Raw genomic sequence first — 18565 nt, 5'->3', positions numbered from 1 at the left:
CTAAAACAAGTAGAAAACTTGTTTATATACTAACCTAAGCCCACTTCCTTACATGGGCGACATGGCCTAAAGCTTGGCCCAAGTGACCTGTAAAGGTCCAAAACCTGTTATAACTAACCCAGTAAAGCCCAGTTCGTAACCATAGCCCGTTGGATTAATTTGATGCATCAGTCTCACACTTTAGGGCCTAACAATACCTTATGGTCACCTAGGTTTAATTAATCGTATGATAGGTAGTTTATATGCCTTAGGAAAATTACCAACATACCCTTTTTACGCATAAATTCATTTTAAGCATATGTAACCTAACTTTTGACATCTAAACTGATTAGACAATGATATTAGACATGTTAAGGCATATATTACTTGTCATAGGACTAGTTAGGCATTCTGAACGCGTTTTACGCGAACTACGCTTAAAGTAGCGTAAGCTACCTAAACGGGTCATATCGGGTCGTAAGCACTTAGGTTAGGTTTCATTTTAGTATGTAGGCTTTGTTAGACCATATCATATGAATTCCAATACTCATTTGGTTTACAAAACCTCATACTATCCGATCTTCCGAGTTAGGTCCGGTTATTAATGTAGTTACCTATATTAGGTGTCGTTTGATTTCCGTGATCCCTCTAGCTTTGCTTGGTTGTTGTTCAAGACTTCTAAGCACCCTCAAGTGAGTACATAGACCCCTCTTTTACTGTTTTTCAAACGTTTTGGGGTGAAACACATGTGCCTACTTGTTACTTTCATGTTTTCATGTTTTTATATCATATACTTGCTATGTTCATTAGTACACTATTAGTACATGATTTCATTATGTTTTTATGCTATGTGTGTCCATTGTGTGCATACGTAGTACATTGTTTTACATTACATTTTGCTGCATATGCTCATCCAGCATATGGACACATTGAATTACCTTTTGAACCGTTGTAACTATTTGACTATGTGAACCGTTGTAACCATTTGATTATGTGAACCGTTTGTAACCATTTGATTATGTGAACCGTTTGTAACTGTTGGACCGTGTGAACCATTTGTATCTGTTGATTGACATGAACCGTTTGAAATCTGTTTGAACCGTTGGGTTAGGGAAGTGATTAGGTAATGGGGCGGGTGTAATGTGCTAAAAGCATGGTGGATACGCCGCTGGTACTTCCTATATATAAGTGCTTTTAACACATTATATATCGTTGTGTTATCTGGATCACTTGGGCAAGGTTATCAAAAACAAAGTTATACTACAAGGTTTTTCTAACAATATATATATACTATTCGAGTTTTTATTTCAAAAATGATTTCCAATCTGGGTTTAATTAAACAAATGTTTTTTGGAGTTAAGAAGCATCACTACGAGATTTTATAAATTATAATCAACTTGATTTGAGTTGGTTAATTATGTCGCAATGCTATACTTTTCAAAATAAGGTTTTTAAATAAGCATTGTAACATGTGAAACGAGCCATGAATCTGACACTCACATAAAACCTATGTACTCGCCAGCATTTTTATGCTGACGTATTTTCACATGTGTTTCAGGTACAATAGTTGATGATATTTGATGATGATATTGGTGTATGCTCACATAGGAATGGACGAGGCCTTAGTGACTTAATAACAACGAAAGACTATTTGTTTATGTTTTGTTTCAATTTCTAATGTAATGTAATACATTTGATTTAATAAAACGAAACTATTTATTCCATGGTTGTGAAACAATGATTCTGTTACAACACTACCTGACGTTTCCGCCACGTTTTGTTGTTTTATGTGGTCGGGGTGTGACACATTGCCTTTAACTGCACTAGGATAATCGTGCGCAACTGGCGAAGGTGTAAGAACCTGATTCGTAGAAGGTAATAGATACCTTAGCTGGGGATAAGCCCAAAAACTGGGGACAAGCCCAAAAACTTTGGAGAGTTGGCCAACCACTTTGATCTTCTGTAAAATGATAATAACTCTGCAAAAGCTTAAAATAGATGTTAAATGTTTAACATCTTTGACTCATTATAAGTAATAAGTATAAAATGAATGAAAATGAAAGTAATGTGTTACCAAAGATAGAATCATATATCCTTTGAGGATCCCGGATCCTTAATCAGAATACTAGTATCACTGGGGATTCCTGATCCTTCTTACATAAAGTACTTCTTTAGATGAACATCATTCCAAGCCCTTGGTAAGAGGTCACCATCCATTGTCAGTAAATGATATGTCCCCTTTCCTGCCTCAGCTTCAATTAGGTAAGGGCCTTTCCACTTTGGTACTAGCTTGCCATCAGCAGGATTTGTGGTATTTTGGAATGCTTTCGTTAATACCAAGTCAACAACTTGAAACTTTCTGACCCTGACATTCTTGTTGTAAGCTCCAGCTACTCTTTGTTGATAAATAGCCATCTGTCACAAAAGTTAGTAGTTCTACTCCCAATAAATTGGGATCCATTATCACAAACAATTTCAGAAGGGATGCCAAATCTAGTAATAATGTTTCTTTTAATAAAGGATATCACTTCCATTTCTCTGACTTGTGCAAAGGCTTCAGCTTCTATCCATTTGGAAAAGTAATCGGTTATAGCAAGCATAAATACTTTTCCTCCTGGTGCTTTGGAAGTTTGATTACTGTTGGTGCATAAATGTCTGTCAACTTCGTCTTGTATCGAGTCTTGTACCTAGATAGGATAAACCAGTGTTCAGAAGGCTAGAAATTAGGGTTTTAGTAGTGTTTAACCATTTCACACGAAATGAGTAATGTCCATTCCATGCGAAATGGTCACCACTATAAATACTGAGCATGGTCATTTCATTTGTAAGGTTCGAGATTTCAGAGCCAAGGTGCTGTCAAATTGTCAAGTGATCTGTATTGCTTTGAAATCAATAAAACAAGATAATTAAAGTGAATCAAGTTGTAATCAAGTCCGAATCATCGAATTCCGCCTTTTATTCTGATTAAAACTCTTCTGATAGACTCTTTCAGGTCGTACAACGATCCAACAAGTGGTATCAGAGCTCAGGAGGAAGAGTTCTTACTGGTTCGGCTTGTTTTCACCGAAATTTCTGACTTCTACTCATCTTCTTCACATTTTTCAAAATTAACTAAGATTTCACGGTTAAAATGGATTGAGTTTCACATATTACACGTGCAATACAGTTTTAACAAATCCTTGAAAGAATCAGACCTTAAATCAACTTAAAACCTGATCAATTTGACAAAAACATGGCCGATCGTATGACGCCAGCATCATTTCGTTTGAAAAATACACTCCGTTTCGCACGGATTGATTAGATTGAACTCCATTTCGCACGGATTGATCAGCTTGAACCCCCATTTCGTACGTATTGACTCCAGGTCGTTTGAAAGTGTCCATTTCGCATCAAAGTTGCCATTTCTTTTGAGGGATTCATCCAATTCGCACGATTTGGATTTGGTTGGATCAATTCGCTTGAAATTCATCCATTTCACTTGAAAAGTTCATCCAATTCGCACGAATTGGACATTATTGGATCATTTCGCTTGAAAAGTTGCTAGTTCGTGTGAAAGTTACTTCCAATTCGCTTGAAGTCCAATTCGCTTGAAGTCCAATTCGCTTGAAGTCCATTTTGCTTGAAGTCCATTTTGATTGAAGTCCATTTCGCTTGAAATTCATTTCGTTTGAAACTACATCAATTGTAAAGTTTGTTTTTAAAATCACAAAAATTTGACAAAGTGTTTGTTAATTGTTTCAGGTACTTAAAGATGGGTGATGGATTTCTGAATCCGTTTAGTGATGTTTTTGCATACACAAGCAGCACAGGAGAGAACACATCAGACTACATGAACACCTCAGCACCAAACCCGAACCATAGGAAAACTATTGCTGATTCTCTGAGTGTTGATAATGCCTATGGCACCTACAACAAACCGCCCAAGCTAATGGCGATAGAGGAATACAACAAATGGGCAAATAGGTTTGAGGAATGGCTGAAACCATTTGCATACCTAAGTTGGAAGAGTATAAGAAATGGTTTTGACATTGGAAGAACTGACTTTGAAAATTTAAATGATACTGGACAAGAAAGGTTCGTGGCAGAACAGAAATGCATTGCCTTACTACATCAATCAGTGAGGGATGACATTATATCATTAATTGACTACAAAGATTCTAGAGATCTATGGGAGAAATTAAAGATGAGTTGGGAGCTTATTATGTTAAACCTGTGAAATTGAAAAGTCAAAACAAGTTCATTAAGTTGAAACTTGTAATTTTCAGAATATTGTTTTGAAAAATGTTGAATAAAATTCAGTTCTGCTTTGTCTCGGGTCAACCAAGGTCATTAAGTTGGACTTGGTAGGAAAATTAAGTACCCAGGGTCATTAATTTGGATATGGATGCTTAAGTGGATTATTAAAAAAAACTAATAAAAACAGCAAAAGAAGTCAAAAAGTGAATAGATTATAATGTTAGATTTCTGAGAAGCAGGCAACAGTATTGAACTTGTGAAAGCTGCAAAGCAAGATTCCCATGGCTAAGTCTAAGCAAAGTTTGAGCCAGAATACGATTGAAGAACGAGAACTATTCAAGACTGCAATCCTAGCTTATCAAAAGGGAGAGTCTGAAGATGTAATCTGGATTAACATTCAAGGGGGAGTTTGAAGATTGTAAAAGCCTGGTTCGAGTGCTAGCTGCTGATGCTGTTAAAGTTAATGAATTAAGAGATCTGATCAAGAGAATTAGAAGAAAAAGAGATTGAAGGGTGCTTACAGTGTCAAATTCTTTGAAAAGAGCGAGAAGACTGATCAAGACTGAAGACTCGACACCGAAGACTTCGACAACATCCAAGGGGGGAGTCTGTTGGTGCATAAATGTCTGTCAACTTCGTCTTGTATCGAGTATTGTAACTAGATAGAATAAACCAGTGCTCAGAAGGCTAGAAATTAGTGTTTTAGTAGTGTTTAACCATTTCACACGAAATGGACAAGCCATTTCACACGAAATGAGAAAAACCCATTTCGCACGAAATGAGTAATGTCCATTCCATGCGAAATGGTCACCACTATTAATACTAAGCATGGTCATTTCATTTGTAAGGTTCGAAATGGTTAAAAACAAGAAAAAAATGTTGAAAAAAGAATTCGATCTATTTGGGTGTATGAAAAATGAGTCTGTGTCAAAGATGATAGAAAGATTCGGTCACTTAAAGATGGAACTTGCAAGATATGGAATTGTGTATACTCAGGAAGAATTGGTTGATAAGTTGTTTGACTCACTGCCTGATGAGAAAGATTGGTAGTATTTTGCTTTAATGCTGAAGAACACAGTGAAGTCGATTGATCTGACAGTTGATTTACTAATCGAAAGGTTGGAGAGTCATGAATTGGAGATCAGGAAAACGAACAAAGTCAATAATTCCTCGTATCAGCAAAATGTTGATTTATATTATCGAGGAAGTATGATTCCTTAAACTGGTCACCGAAGACTACATTCTCAGCAGAAAATTCAAACATGTCAAATCAAGAAAGTCCAAGCAGTGGTTATCATGGAGGATCATCTTCAACTGCTCCAAGTCAACACCAAAAATCAGTTCTGAAAAACATGTTCCAGTGCAATATTGTTGTAGACCTAAAAATGCACAAAACTTCAGCGAAGAAGCAGCCAAGCAGCAAATGGTGTTTTTGGCATCCATCTTAGAATCATATGAGAGCCTTGTTGCTGGAAAGAACGGAAACACAAACCTCACCAAGGAATATTATGATCAAATCGACCCCGAAGAGATGGAGTTGATTGACATTAGATGGTGTATGGCGAGTGCGGTCAGAATGGCTCAGAGATTCATGGAGATAACATGCAGACACTCTGTGACAACTCGTAGTTCGAGCCCACTTCTGTGTAACATTATGTGCCGATGTGAACTATTACGATTGATATGACGTTATGATTCTGTGTTTTGTGTTATATGAAGTGCATGTATGTATGTCATAAACAAACCGAACCACACAACATGGCCTTTGGGCCGTAATATTTGTACTCGAGATGTGGGGCTCGGCCCACTCTCATGCCCGCAAACAAACACCTCTTTAGGGGTTATTGCCCTTAGTTAGTAACAACACACACACACAAGACTCTCGTCTCTCTCTCTCTCTCTCGGCTTAGGCTGAAACCCGACGGCATCCACACGCACAACCGAAGATCTTTCTTACTCGGATCACCTTTGTGTACTCTAATCGGTTAGTGTCTGATTATGATTGATGATATTATTCTATGTGTGATAATCTAGTATGATGATCTAGGGTTCATGATAGTATGTTTGATTTTGATGTTAACTATTAATGTTCATGAATCGGCTATTATATGTGATTACCGGATATATATTGTATGATGTGTTAATGGTATCTTGGGTTTGATTATGATTTAGCTGGGAAATTGTTATGCTTTAGGGTCTAAACCGATTTATGTTCGGTGAAAAATTGATGTTCACGCTTTGATCATGACTAGGGTTCATGAGATTTATGTTAAAACTGCCTGTTTGATTCGTTTGAATGGTAAACAAAACTGTTAATTGATTCTGATTGAATTGCCAAAATTATGCATAATCTGTTACGGAATTTAGAAGCTACAAATCAGGGAAAACTGTTACACACTTGGTTGCGACACATAGTTGCGGGTCTAGTTACGACTCGAGACCCCACACTGGTACACACATAGCACAACTCGAAACCGTGGTTGCGAGTCCAGTTGCGACTCGTAACCAACGCACACCGACACAAAACAGCATGAACCGAAACCACTGTTGCGAGTCAGGATGCGACTCGTAACCAGACCATGACAAACCGAAACCACTGTTGCGACTCGTAATCTTTGTTGCGACTCGAGACCTTTCTTTGTTGCGACTCGAGACCATATAACCGTACATGCTGATATTGGGCCTGCACAATACGAGCCCAACTGATTGGGCTGAACACTTGGACTTTGCTTGTTTACGTGATTGTTTACGTGGAATACAATGTTGAATACTTGTACAACCTGTTACAATATGTGTGGAACATACGTGCACTACTTGTATACGAATCTGACTAGCATAATAACTTTGGTAGGACGTGGTTAATCGCTCTATAACTTAATTGAACTGTGTGTATCATACCGAGCAACCCCAAGTGAGTTCATTGCATTTTCTCAAGCATGCGTCCCGGTGGTTTGGGACAACTGGTAAACATTTGGAAGGGAAACGTGGGGTAAACAACTGAAACATAGAAACAATCACTTACCGGATTGCCTGTAAGGCAATGGGGTAATTAGTTGATAGCGCTATTAGGTTTGGCACCCTCACACCGGGCCGTAAGGACGGGCGTGAACTAATTACTGGGACAACTTGTAACGCGGATATAAGACCTCCTACAGCTTGTCAAGGTTGTTTGATACCTTGACTTTGACCAATGCCTATAAGGCATTGGGGTTAGGCATTCCTAGCATTGACGCTGCATACGGTACAACAAACGAATTAACAACGATATCAGAAACAAACAACGAGTTGACTTAACGAATATCTGGTAACTTCACACGTAAGCAACACCTTGAACTCACCAGCGTAGTCTGACACACTTGTTGCATGCTTGTAAGTCGTTAACTTTGGAACGTGGACTTGCTGTCTGGAAGTGCTGGAGTTGTCATGGATCGAAGCTATTGGATTACTCGTATTGACACATTGGTTTTGATTTATTCTGAAACGATTACTAAACAATTTACTATATGCTTCCGCTACTCAACATTATTGAATTGATAACGTGTTTTATTAAGTATTTTCTATTGGTTCAATGTGATTGGTGGCTCAGACTCTGATGTGTAACACGCCTCGCGGGGGTTCTCGCAGGTGGTATTTTGGGGGTGTTACAGTTTGGTATCAGAGCCACTGGTTATAGTGAACTAGGTTTTAAAACGTTTTGTAAAACCAGACTATAACCGAACGTCTTCGAAAATCGATCATGACACTCAGCACCAGATTGCAAGGTTCGTTTCTCTCTCACTTTATACTAGCTTAGCAGTCACACACTCACAACGTATATGAACTGAAACGTATAACACCATAGTGACTTGATAGTGTGACACTACTCTTCGACTCCTGTAAACCATAGAACTGTGATATTATCTGTTGTGTTGTTTGAACGGGGGAAACTTCGAGCGCAAGCTAAGAGGCTCTGAGATGAACATGCAAATCGCCTTATTATTATGGGTGCACACTTAATAATAACGCGGGGTGCATGCAAGTCCCAGTGAGGCTTATCGAGCGTGAGAAGGGTTCTGCCTTACTATATGTGAACTTGGTAGTACGTAAATATCAGTGTGATACTTGACTCCTGTCACGTTTCGATTTCTAAATCGGTTTATTCCCAACTTTAGAAACATGAGTGGACGAGGACACGGACGTGGCAACATCAACATGACTCAGGCTGAGTTGAATGACCTAATCAACACCCGCGTGGCTGAGGCCCTAGCAGCCTATCAAGCTGGTACGGAATGTACCAAGTACTCTTTACTCTTATACCACGTACACGTCTTTTCATTCCTGTAATGTGTTCCCTTTCGTCATTTAGGTCAGCAAGCGCAACCTCAACCTAACCAGCCTGCGTGTACGTTCAAAATGTTTATGGACTGCAAGCCACAGACCTTCACTGGGACTGAAGGGGCTGTGGGACTCCTAAGATGGTTCGAAAAAGCAGAGTCCGTGTTTGCTATCTGTAACTGTCCCGCTGGGGACAGGGTGAAATATGCTGCGGGTACCTTGGCTGATGGTGCCCTAACATGGTGGAACGCCCAAGTGCAGTTGTTGGGCATTGAGGCAGCGAATGCCACAACTTGGGAAGATTTTAAAGAACTGATCAGGGAGGAGTACTGTCCTCGGGACGAGGTCCAGAAGTTGGAAAACGAATACTACGACTTGAAGATGGTTGGATCTGAAGTCGAAGCGTATGTGAAGCGATCGTATGAACTGGCCGACATGTGCCCGAACTTGTCTCGGCCTATGTCCCGGAGGATTGAGTTATTCATCAAAGGGTTGCCTCCGCGTGTGAAGAGCTTGGTCACTGCAGCCCACCTCAATGATTTGACACAGATCGTTCGTCTGACTCACAAGATTGTGGATCAAGAGGTGGAAAGCGAATCGCTGCCCCCGCGTATTTCGGCCACTAAAACTGCTACACCCACTGCCACTGCGTCCGCTAATGATAACAAGCGGAAGTGGAGTGATTATGACAAGGCATCCAGTGCTGGCCAGACTCAGAAAAGGCCAGACAACAGCAACCGCAACATCAGCCAGTCGTCTTCTGTCAATCAAGGCCAGGGAAGTGGTCAAAGTCAGGGCTCGTATGCAGGGAAGAAACCACAGTGTAATAAGTGTGGCTACCATCATTTCGGGCCATGTAGTCGCACATGTCGCAGGTGTGGTAAAGTGGGCCATGAGGCCAAGGATTGTAGGGCTTCACAGCCCAAACACCAGCAGCAACAGAACCAGCAGAATCAGAGACAACAGGGACAACCACCACAGCAGAACCAGGGTTTCAGGAAGGGGTGCTTTCAGTGTGGTGATGAGGGCCACTTTAAGCGGGATTGTCCTCAGTTAAACCAGAACGCCAACAACCGCCCGAATAACAACAATGCTGGAAACAACAACAACAACGGCAACAACGGGGGTAATGGTGCTCGGGGCAGAGTGTTTCAGCTTGGAGCAGGGGATGCCAGGAATGACGGCAACGTTGTAACTGGTACGTTTCCTGTTAATGATCGTATTGCTTCTGTATTATTTGATTCGGGTGCCGATTGGAGTTACGTGTCCCTAGAGTTTAGTCAACGATTAGGGATAACCCCAACACCTTTAGAGGTTAGACAAATAGTGGAACTAGCAGATGGTAAGACGATAGAAGCCTCAAATGTTCTTTTTGGATGCAAACTAGATCTCGTGGGTCAGGTGTTTGACATTGACCTCCTTCCCGTTACGCTCGGTAGTTTCGACATAGTGGTAGGCATGGATTGGTTGGCTAAGCACCAAGCAGAAATTCTGTGTAAGGAGAAGATTGTGCGTATCCCTCTCCCTGATGGAGAGTCACTGTTAGTCCAAGGGCATCGCAGTGGGACGATGGTTGGGATTATCACGGCCATGCGTGCACAGCAGTATCTACAAAAGGGGTACCCAGCAATGTTAGCGTTAGTTACCAACGCTCAGTCTGAAGAGAGTAAGATTGAGGATCTACCAGTGGTGCGAGAATTCGCTGATGTATTTCCAGAGGAGCTACCAGGGTTACCTCCTCACCGTCAAGTAGAATTTCAGATTGATCTTGCACCGGGAGCGGCTCCAATTGCTCGAGCTCCTTACCGGTTAGCACCAGGAGAATTACAAGAACTGTCTAATCAACTGCAGGAGTTGTTGGACAGGGGCTTTATTCGACCTAGTTCGTCGCCTTGGGGAGCCCCAGTTCTGTTCGTGAAGAAGAAAGACGGGTCATTCCGTATGTGTATCGACTATCGAGAGCTCAACAAGGTGACCATTAAGAACCGCTATCCGTTACCACGCATCGACGACTTGTTCGACCAGTTGAAAGGGTCGAGTTTCTATTCAAAGATCGACTTAAGGTCGGGTTATCATCAGGTAAGGGTTAGGGAAGAGGATGTTCCCAAGACCGCCTTTCGAACGCGCTACGGACACTATGAGTTTTTGGTCATGCCGTTTGGATTGACCAATGCACCAGCAGTTTTTATGGATCTCATGAACCGCGTATGCAAGCCATATCTTGACGAGTTCGTTATAGTGTTTATTGATGATATTTTAGTTTATTCCAAGAACAAGGAAGATCACGAGCGTCATCTACGTCTCATCTTGGAACTCTTAAGAAGGGAGCAGTTGTATGCGAAATTTTCTAAGTGCGACTTTTGGATTCGAGAAGTGCACTTCCTTGGGCATGTTGTTAACGAGAAAGGGATACACGTGGATCCTGCGAAGGTGGATGCAGTTAAGAATTGGGCGGCACCAAAGACTCCGTCTGAGGTGCGACAATTTCTCGGTCTTGCAGGGTATTATCGAAGGTTTATTAAAGACTTCTCGAAAATCGCACAACCTCTCACCTCGCTGACACAGAAGAACACGACGTACTCTTGGGGAACGAAGCAGGAAGAGGCCTTCCAATTGTTAAAACAGAAACTTTGTAGTGCACCGATCTTGTCTTTACCAGAGGGCACCGAAGATTTTGTGGTATATTGTGACGCGTCAATTCAGGGTCTCGGTTGCGTGTTGATGCAACGCGAGAAGGTAATAGCTTATGCTTCCCGTCAGCTAAAGGTGCACGAGAAGAACTACACGACACACGACTTGGAGTTAGGAGCGGTGGTGTTTGCGTTGAAGATTTGGAGGCACTATCTGTACGGTACCAAATGCACCATCTACACCGACCATCGAAGTCTCCAGCACATCTTCGACCAGAAAGAATTGAATATGCGACAACGACGATGGGTGGAATTATTGAACGATTATGAATGTGCCATCAAGTACCATCCGGGCAAGGCGAACGTTGTAGCTGACGCCCTCAGCAGAAAGGATAATGCACCTAGGCGCGTGCGAGCATTGCAACTCATGATTCAGTCCAATCTCCCTTCCCAGATACGGGATGCTCAGTTAGAAGCATTGAAACCAGAGAATGTTCAAGCTGAAGCTTTACGTGGCTCGAGACAACAACTAGAACAAAAGGGAGACGGCTCCTACTACGTAACTGGACGCATTTGGGTTCCACTCTTTGGCAACTTACGGGAACTTGTAATGGAAGAGGCACACAAATCACGCTACTCTGTACATCCTGGATCAGATAAGATGTACCACGACCTGAAAACTACCTACTGGTGGCCCAGCATGAAGGCTCATATAGCAACCTACGTAAGCAAATGTCTGACCTGTGCTAAAGTCAAAGCAGAACATCAAAAGCCCTCGGGTCTACTGCAGCAACCAGAGATACCCACATGGAAGTGGGAACAGATCGCTATGGATTTCGTGACAGGATTACCCAGAACTCAGGCTGGGAACGACACTATTTGGGTGATTGTTGATCGCCTCACGAAATCAGCACACTTCCTGGCAATCAAGGAAACAGACAAGTTTTCTCAGCTGGCAGCAGTGTATCTTAAGGAAGTGGTTTCTAGGCATGGAGTGCCAACTTCTATCATTTCAGACCGTGATCCGCGTTTCACTTCAGAGTTATGGCAGTCTATGCATAAATCGTTTGGTTCCCAACTCGACATGAGTACCGCTTATCACCCACAGACGAATGGTCAAAGCGAGCGCACCATCCAAACACTCGAAGATATGCTTCGGGCATGCGTACTCGACTTTGGAAAAGGATGGGAGAAGCACCTACCGTTGATAGAATTCTCCTACAACAACAGCTACCATTCAAGTATTAAGGCAGCTCCGTTCGAAGCACTGTATGGACGGAAATGTCGTTCACCTCTCTGTTGGCATGAGGTGGGTGATAGCCAGATCACAGGCCCTGAGTTTGTTCTTGAAGCATCGGAAAGCATTGTGCAGATCAGAAACCGTATGGCTGCAGCTCGTGACCGCCAGAAGAGCTAAGCTGACAAGCGTAGTAAACAGTTAGAATTTGAAGTTAATGACCGCGTTATGCTAAAGGTTTCACCCTGGAAGGGTGTGGTGCGTTTTGGGAAACGCGGCAAACTAAACCCTCGTTATGTAGGACCCTTCAAAATTGTGGAACGGATTGGAAAGGTGGCCTACAGGTTGGAATTACCGGCTGAGTTGGGTAATGTCCATGATGTATTTCACGTATCGCAGCTAAAGAAGTGTTTGGTTGATGAAACACTAGTAGTACCATTTCAAGAGCTGAAGATAGACGACAAATTGCAGTTTGTCGAAGAACCAATTGAGATTATGGATCGGGAAGTTAAAGTTCGTAAACACAGCCGTATACCGATTGTGAGAGTTCGTTGGAACTCAAGACGTGGTCCAGAGTTCACGTGGGAACGCGAGGACCAGATGAAACTTAAGTATCCACATTTGTTCCCCGAAGACCAGTCAAAACCTAGCGAACCTAGTGTTGATGCAACTAGCGAATTTCGGGACGAAATTCCCATTCAAGTTGGGGAGGATGTGACACCCCAGGAAAACCAGCAAACAATGTAACCTACCTAGCTTTAACTTACATAGCTTACGTTAGTGAGTGCGTACCAAATTTCGGGACGAAATTTCCTTTTAGTTGGGGATACTGTGACAACTCGTAGTTCGAGCCCACTTCTGTGTAACATTATGTGCCGATGTGAACTATTACGATTGATATGACGTTATGATTCTGTGTTTTGTGTTATATGAAGTGCATGTATGTATGTCATAAACAAACCGAACCACACAACATGGCCTTTGGGCCGTAATATTTGTACTCGAGATGTGGGGCTCGGCCCACTCTCATGCCCGCAAACAAACACCTCTTTAGGGGTTATTGCCCTTAGTTAGTAACAACACACACACACAAGACTCTCGTCTCTCTCTCTCTCTCTCGACTTAGGCTGAAACCCGACGGCATCCACACGCACAACCGAAGATCTTTCTTACTCGGATCACCTTTGTGTACTCTAATCGGTTAGTGTCTGATTATGATTGATGATATTATTCTATGTGTGATAATCTAGTATGATGATCTAGGGTTCATGATAGTATGTTTGATTTTGATGTTAACTATTAATGTTCATGAATCGGCTATTATATGTGATTACCGGATATATATTGTATGATGTGTTAATGGTATCTTGGGTTTGATTATGATTTAGCTGGGAAATTGTTATGCTTTAGGGTCTAAACCGATTTATGTTCGGTGAAAAATTGATGTTCACGCTTTGATCATGACTAGGGTTCATGAGATTTATGTTAAAACTGCCTGTTTGATTCGTTTGAATGGTAAACAAAACTGTTAATTGATTCTGATTGAATTGCCAAAATTATGCATAATCTGTTACGGAATTTAGAAGCTACAAATCAGGGAAAACTGTTACACACTTGGTTGCGACACATAGTTGCGGGTCTAGTTACGACTCGAGACCCCACACTGGTACACACATAGCACAACTCGAAACCGTGGTTGCGAGTCCAGTTGCGACTCGTAACCAACGCACACCGACACAAAACAGCATGAACCGAAACCACTGTTGCGAGTCAGGATGCGACTCGTAACCAGACCATGACAAACCGAAACCACTGTTGCGACTCGTAATCTTTGTTGCGACTCGAGACCTTTCTTTGTTGCGACTCGAGACCATATAACCGTACATGCTGATATTGGGCCTGCACAATACGAGCCCAACTGATTGGGCTGAACACTTGGACTTTGCTTGTTTACGTGATTGTTTACGTGGAATACAATGTTGAATACTTGTACAACCTGTTACAATATGTGTGGAACATACGTGCACTACTTGTATACGAATCTGACTAGCATAATAACTTTGGTAGGACGTGGTTAATCGCTCTATAACTTAATTGAACTGTGTGTATCATACCGAGAAACCCCAGGTGAGTTCATTGCATTTTCTCAAGCATGCGTCCCGGTGGTTTGGGACAACTAGTAAACATTTGGAAGGGAAACGTGGGGTAAACAACTGAAACATAGAAACAATCACTTACCGGATTGCCTGTAAGGCAATGGGGTAATTAGTTGATAGCGCTATTAGGTTTGGCACCCTCACACCGGGCCGTAAGGACGGGCGTGAACTAATTACTGGGACAACTTGTAACGCGGATATAAGACCTCCTACAGCTTGTCAAGGTTGTTTGATACCTTGACTTTGACCAATGCCTGTAAGGCATTGGGGTTAGGCATTCCTAGCATTGACGCTGCATACGGTACAACAAACGAATTAACAACGATATCAGAAACAAACAACGAGTTGACTTAACGAATATCTGGTAACTTCACACGTAAGCAACACCTTGAACTCACCAGCGTAGTCTGACACACTTGTTGCATGCTTGTAGGTCGTTAACTTTGAAACGTGGACTTGCTGTCTGGAAGTGCTGGAGTTGTCATGGATCGAAGCTATTGGATTACTCATATTGACACATTGGTTTTGATTTATTCTGAAACGATTACTAAACAATTTACTATATGCTTCCGCTACTCAACATTATTGAATTGATAACGTGTTTTATTAAGTATTTTCTATTGGTTCAATGTGATTGGTGGCTCAGACTCTGATGTGTAACACGCCTAGCGGGGGTTCCCGCAGGTGGTATTTTGGGGGTGTTACACACTCCATTGGTGGACCTTCAACAAAGCTAGGTTTTGATAAATCGAAGGTTACATGCTTTAAATGCAAGCAAAAGGGGCATTTTAAATGAGAATGTCGAAATGCATCTGCTGATGAAACGGCCAATCCATTCCGTGAGGATTATTATAAAAGAGCCATCTATCATCAAAATAAAGCCGAACCTCCACGAATGAAACAGTTAGAAGATGCTCCCAAAGAAAAGTCGAGAGCATTAGCTGTTATCCATGATGATGAGGGATTTGATTAGAGTGAGTTGTTACCGGAAGAAGATTCAGTGGGTTATGCTTTTATTACAAAAATTGTTCCTTTCAAAGATACCCGAACAGAAGAAGTAAAATATGTCAACAGGAAGATGACAACCCAATGCATGAAAGATAAAATCTATCGAACATGGAAAGAAGCAAAAAGCGCAAAAAGATGGGATGCTGATCGAGAATGTTATTTGGATTCTAAAGGAAACATAGTTGTTGAATCTTCATCAGTCAGTGTTGAAACTCTCATCGAACAAATAGCAGAAGAGGAAGAAGCAAGACAGAGAATGTGGTGGTCAAGTGAAGAAGAAGAGAAAGAAAAAGAGCTACAACCGAAAAAGGTCGATGATGGGATAATCGACACGACCAAAGAATTTACAGCAGAAAATCTGAAGAAAATGGCTGATAAAGTTCTTGCAGCGAAAGAGTTAGAGGTAGATTCTGAGTCTGGAACTGAGTCTAAAAGCAAGGTCAGGTCTAATGATTCAACAAATGAGTCAGGTAAGACTGATAAAGCCAAAATTGAGAGTGACTGCAAAAATTGCATGAAAGATTGCAAGGATTGTAGCACACATGCTTACCTTAGTGGTAAAAAGACTGAAGAACTGACAAAAAGAGTCAAAGAAGTTGAAAACCAGATTTTAAGTCGTGACAAGTTGGTAAAAGCTTCAAATGAGCGCATAAAAGAATTAACTAATAAACTTGAAAATGATAAAACTGACTTAGAACGAGTTAGGAAAGAAAACGAAAAGTTAATTCATGAAAACCGTCAACTTTCAGAAAATCACGAGAAGCTAAAAGGAACGATAAAAGATTCTGATGAAAGAAACGATAAAACAACCAAAGAAAATTTTCAACTGTCAGGAGTACTTCAGTCAAAAGAAAAGCAAATCAACCAACAGTTGGATGAGATTGCAAATCTCAAGCGTCAGTTTCAGGAAGCTAAGATTGAAAATGAACGCATCAATCTGAAACTCAATAGTTACAATCCGCAAGTTTTTTTGTTCAACATATCGTTCCTAAACCAATTGGAAAGAACAAAGCCGGCGAAGATGTATACTCGGACGGAACTGGGGTTGGGTATCATCAGGTTCCTCCTCCAGTATTAAATAATTTTTCAAAGAAAAAGTCTGGGTTGGTTAATGATGAAGAAATAAATGAGGTTAAACTTCCAGACACGATTGATGTCATATTCACTTCATCATCCGATGAAGACAGTGTTCAGTCCGAAGTAGTTAAAAGTATGGTTGAAAATGTTTTGAAATCTGACAGTGACACAACTAAGGATGAAGAATGTTTTTTGGACAAATATATTCCGAAATCAACATCCAAAAACAACTTAAGTTAAGAACCTAATCTTGTGATGTACAAGATGTCGGGATCAAATAAGTTGTATTCGGATCTTGAATTTCCTTTGGAAAATGTGAATGTTGACAAATTGAAAAATGTGTTCATGTTGATTGAGATTGATGTGTCTGAAACCGAAGGTTTGAAATGTTCCAAAAGGAAATTAAACTTTGAAAAAGATAAATCTTACTATAAAAAACCTGCTGTTCTACCACGATTTTCTAACAACAATCAAAACAAATGGTAGGGTGGATATCAGGGTGGTAAGAATTATCAAAGAAAAAGGTGTCTGTAAAAAGTTCAAGTTCAAGCTCACTTTCTAAGCAAGAATCTGATTTTTTTTTCAAAATCAAATGAAGAATTTTTTGAAAAGAAGGCCTCACAGCCTCAGACCGAAGGCACAAGTCGGAAAGTTGATACCCGTACATGCTTCAAATGCAACAAAGTTGGACACATTGCACGAAAGTGCACCAACTTAAAGCCTAAGTCTGAAGTTGTTGAGAGTCAGAAAAGGAAAGTTGATGTAAAACGAAAAGCTCCAATGGTTGTTGAGAAGAAAGTTTTGGAAAATGATAACACCAAAATCAAAACTGAACCTCTAAAGAATGTCGTAACTAAAATTGATAAATTTTACAAACGGGTTACTTCATCTCAACAAACTTAGAAGCCAAAATCTGAAGAAAAGAAAGCAAGTTCTCCAAAACCAAAGGTGTCTGAGACTAAAAAATCATCCTCTTCAACAAAGAAGATGTATGTACCTTTGGATTACTATAAGAAACTTGAAAAACAAAAGTTTACTTCTGAAAAGAAGTATGTGGTAAAGAAAGACCAATCATCTGGTCAACCCCCAAACAAGTATTTCTTTCTATACAAAGAGGTTGCGATTGGATCTGAAGAGAGCTTAAAGATGAATGACAAGAATTTTCCGCCACTTTACATTGCAAAAAAGGCTTGGGTGGCATCAAAATATAACTAAGTGTTTATGATATGTGCAGGAGCTTCCAAGATATTCACACTGGATTATGGATAGCGGAGCTTCTCGGCACATGACGGGGAAGAAAACTGATGCGTGTTAGTGTATATATGTTTTAGATGTATATTTTAAGCCTTTTTTACACTATTAGCCAAGTTTTAAATTTATAAAACACGATATTTACTAACACTAAACACACATATGGGCAAGTGCACCCATCTTGGACGTAGTATAGTGTTGGTAAGATACCGAGGTCGTCTAAGGACACAAGAGCTTTTAGTACCGGTTTATCCTCAACGTCTAATCAAATCAAAATGTTAGAAAAAGATTTATAAACTAAGAAAATAAAAACTAACTAAATGCTGAAAAATAAAAATAAAAACAGATAGATAAGATGAATCACTTGGATCCGACTCGTGTATTAGTATAACCTTTGATTATTTTCGCACTTATGCACTTGTTTAAGAGATTATCTTAGTTATTGTAGTAGGCCCCTCTTTTGAAGGCGACGTTACCCTCAACCCAGTAGTTTGAGTCAGCAAGGATACAATCCTAAAGGGTCGGATTATTGAAAGATAATGAATTAAGTTATTAATGCAAATTATGGTAGGCCCCTCTTTTGGAGGTGACGTTACCCTCGACTAAGTAGTCTGAGTCAGCATGGATATAGTCCTAAATAGCCGGGTTATAGTATTAATAGTAGTTAACTTATGAGG

General features: G+C 40.7%; 1 protein-coding gene across 1 annotated transcript; it reads left to right on the top strand.

The window, feature by feature from the left end:
* The first annotated feature begins 5175 nt into the window (after positions 1-5175).
* LOC110866897 (synaptonemal complex protein 1-like) lies at positions 5176-17852 on the top strand. The gene is made up of 5 exons (XM_022116040.1): positions 5176-5261; positions 5617-5785; positions 15526-16524; positions 16620-16760; positions 17541-17852. The coding sequence occupies exons 1-5, from the start codon at positions 5176-5178 to the stop codon at positions 17850-17852; spliced, it is 1707 nt and encodes a 568-aa protein (XP_021971732.1).
* The last annotated feature ends 713 nt before the right edge of the window (positions 17853-18565 follow it).

The sequence above is a fragment of the Helianthus annuus genome, chromosome 12 (assembly GCF_002127325.2).
Source record: "Helianthus annuus cultivar XRQ/B chromosome 12, HanXRQr2.0-SUNRISE, whole genome shotgun sequence".
NCBI classification, from domain to species: domain Eukaryota; kingdom Viridiplantae; phylum Streptophyta; class Magnoliopsida; order Asterales; family Asteraceae; genus Helianthus; species Helianthus annuus.
This window is presented reverse-complemented; position numbering and strand designations above follow the sequence as displayed.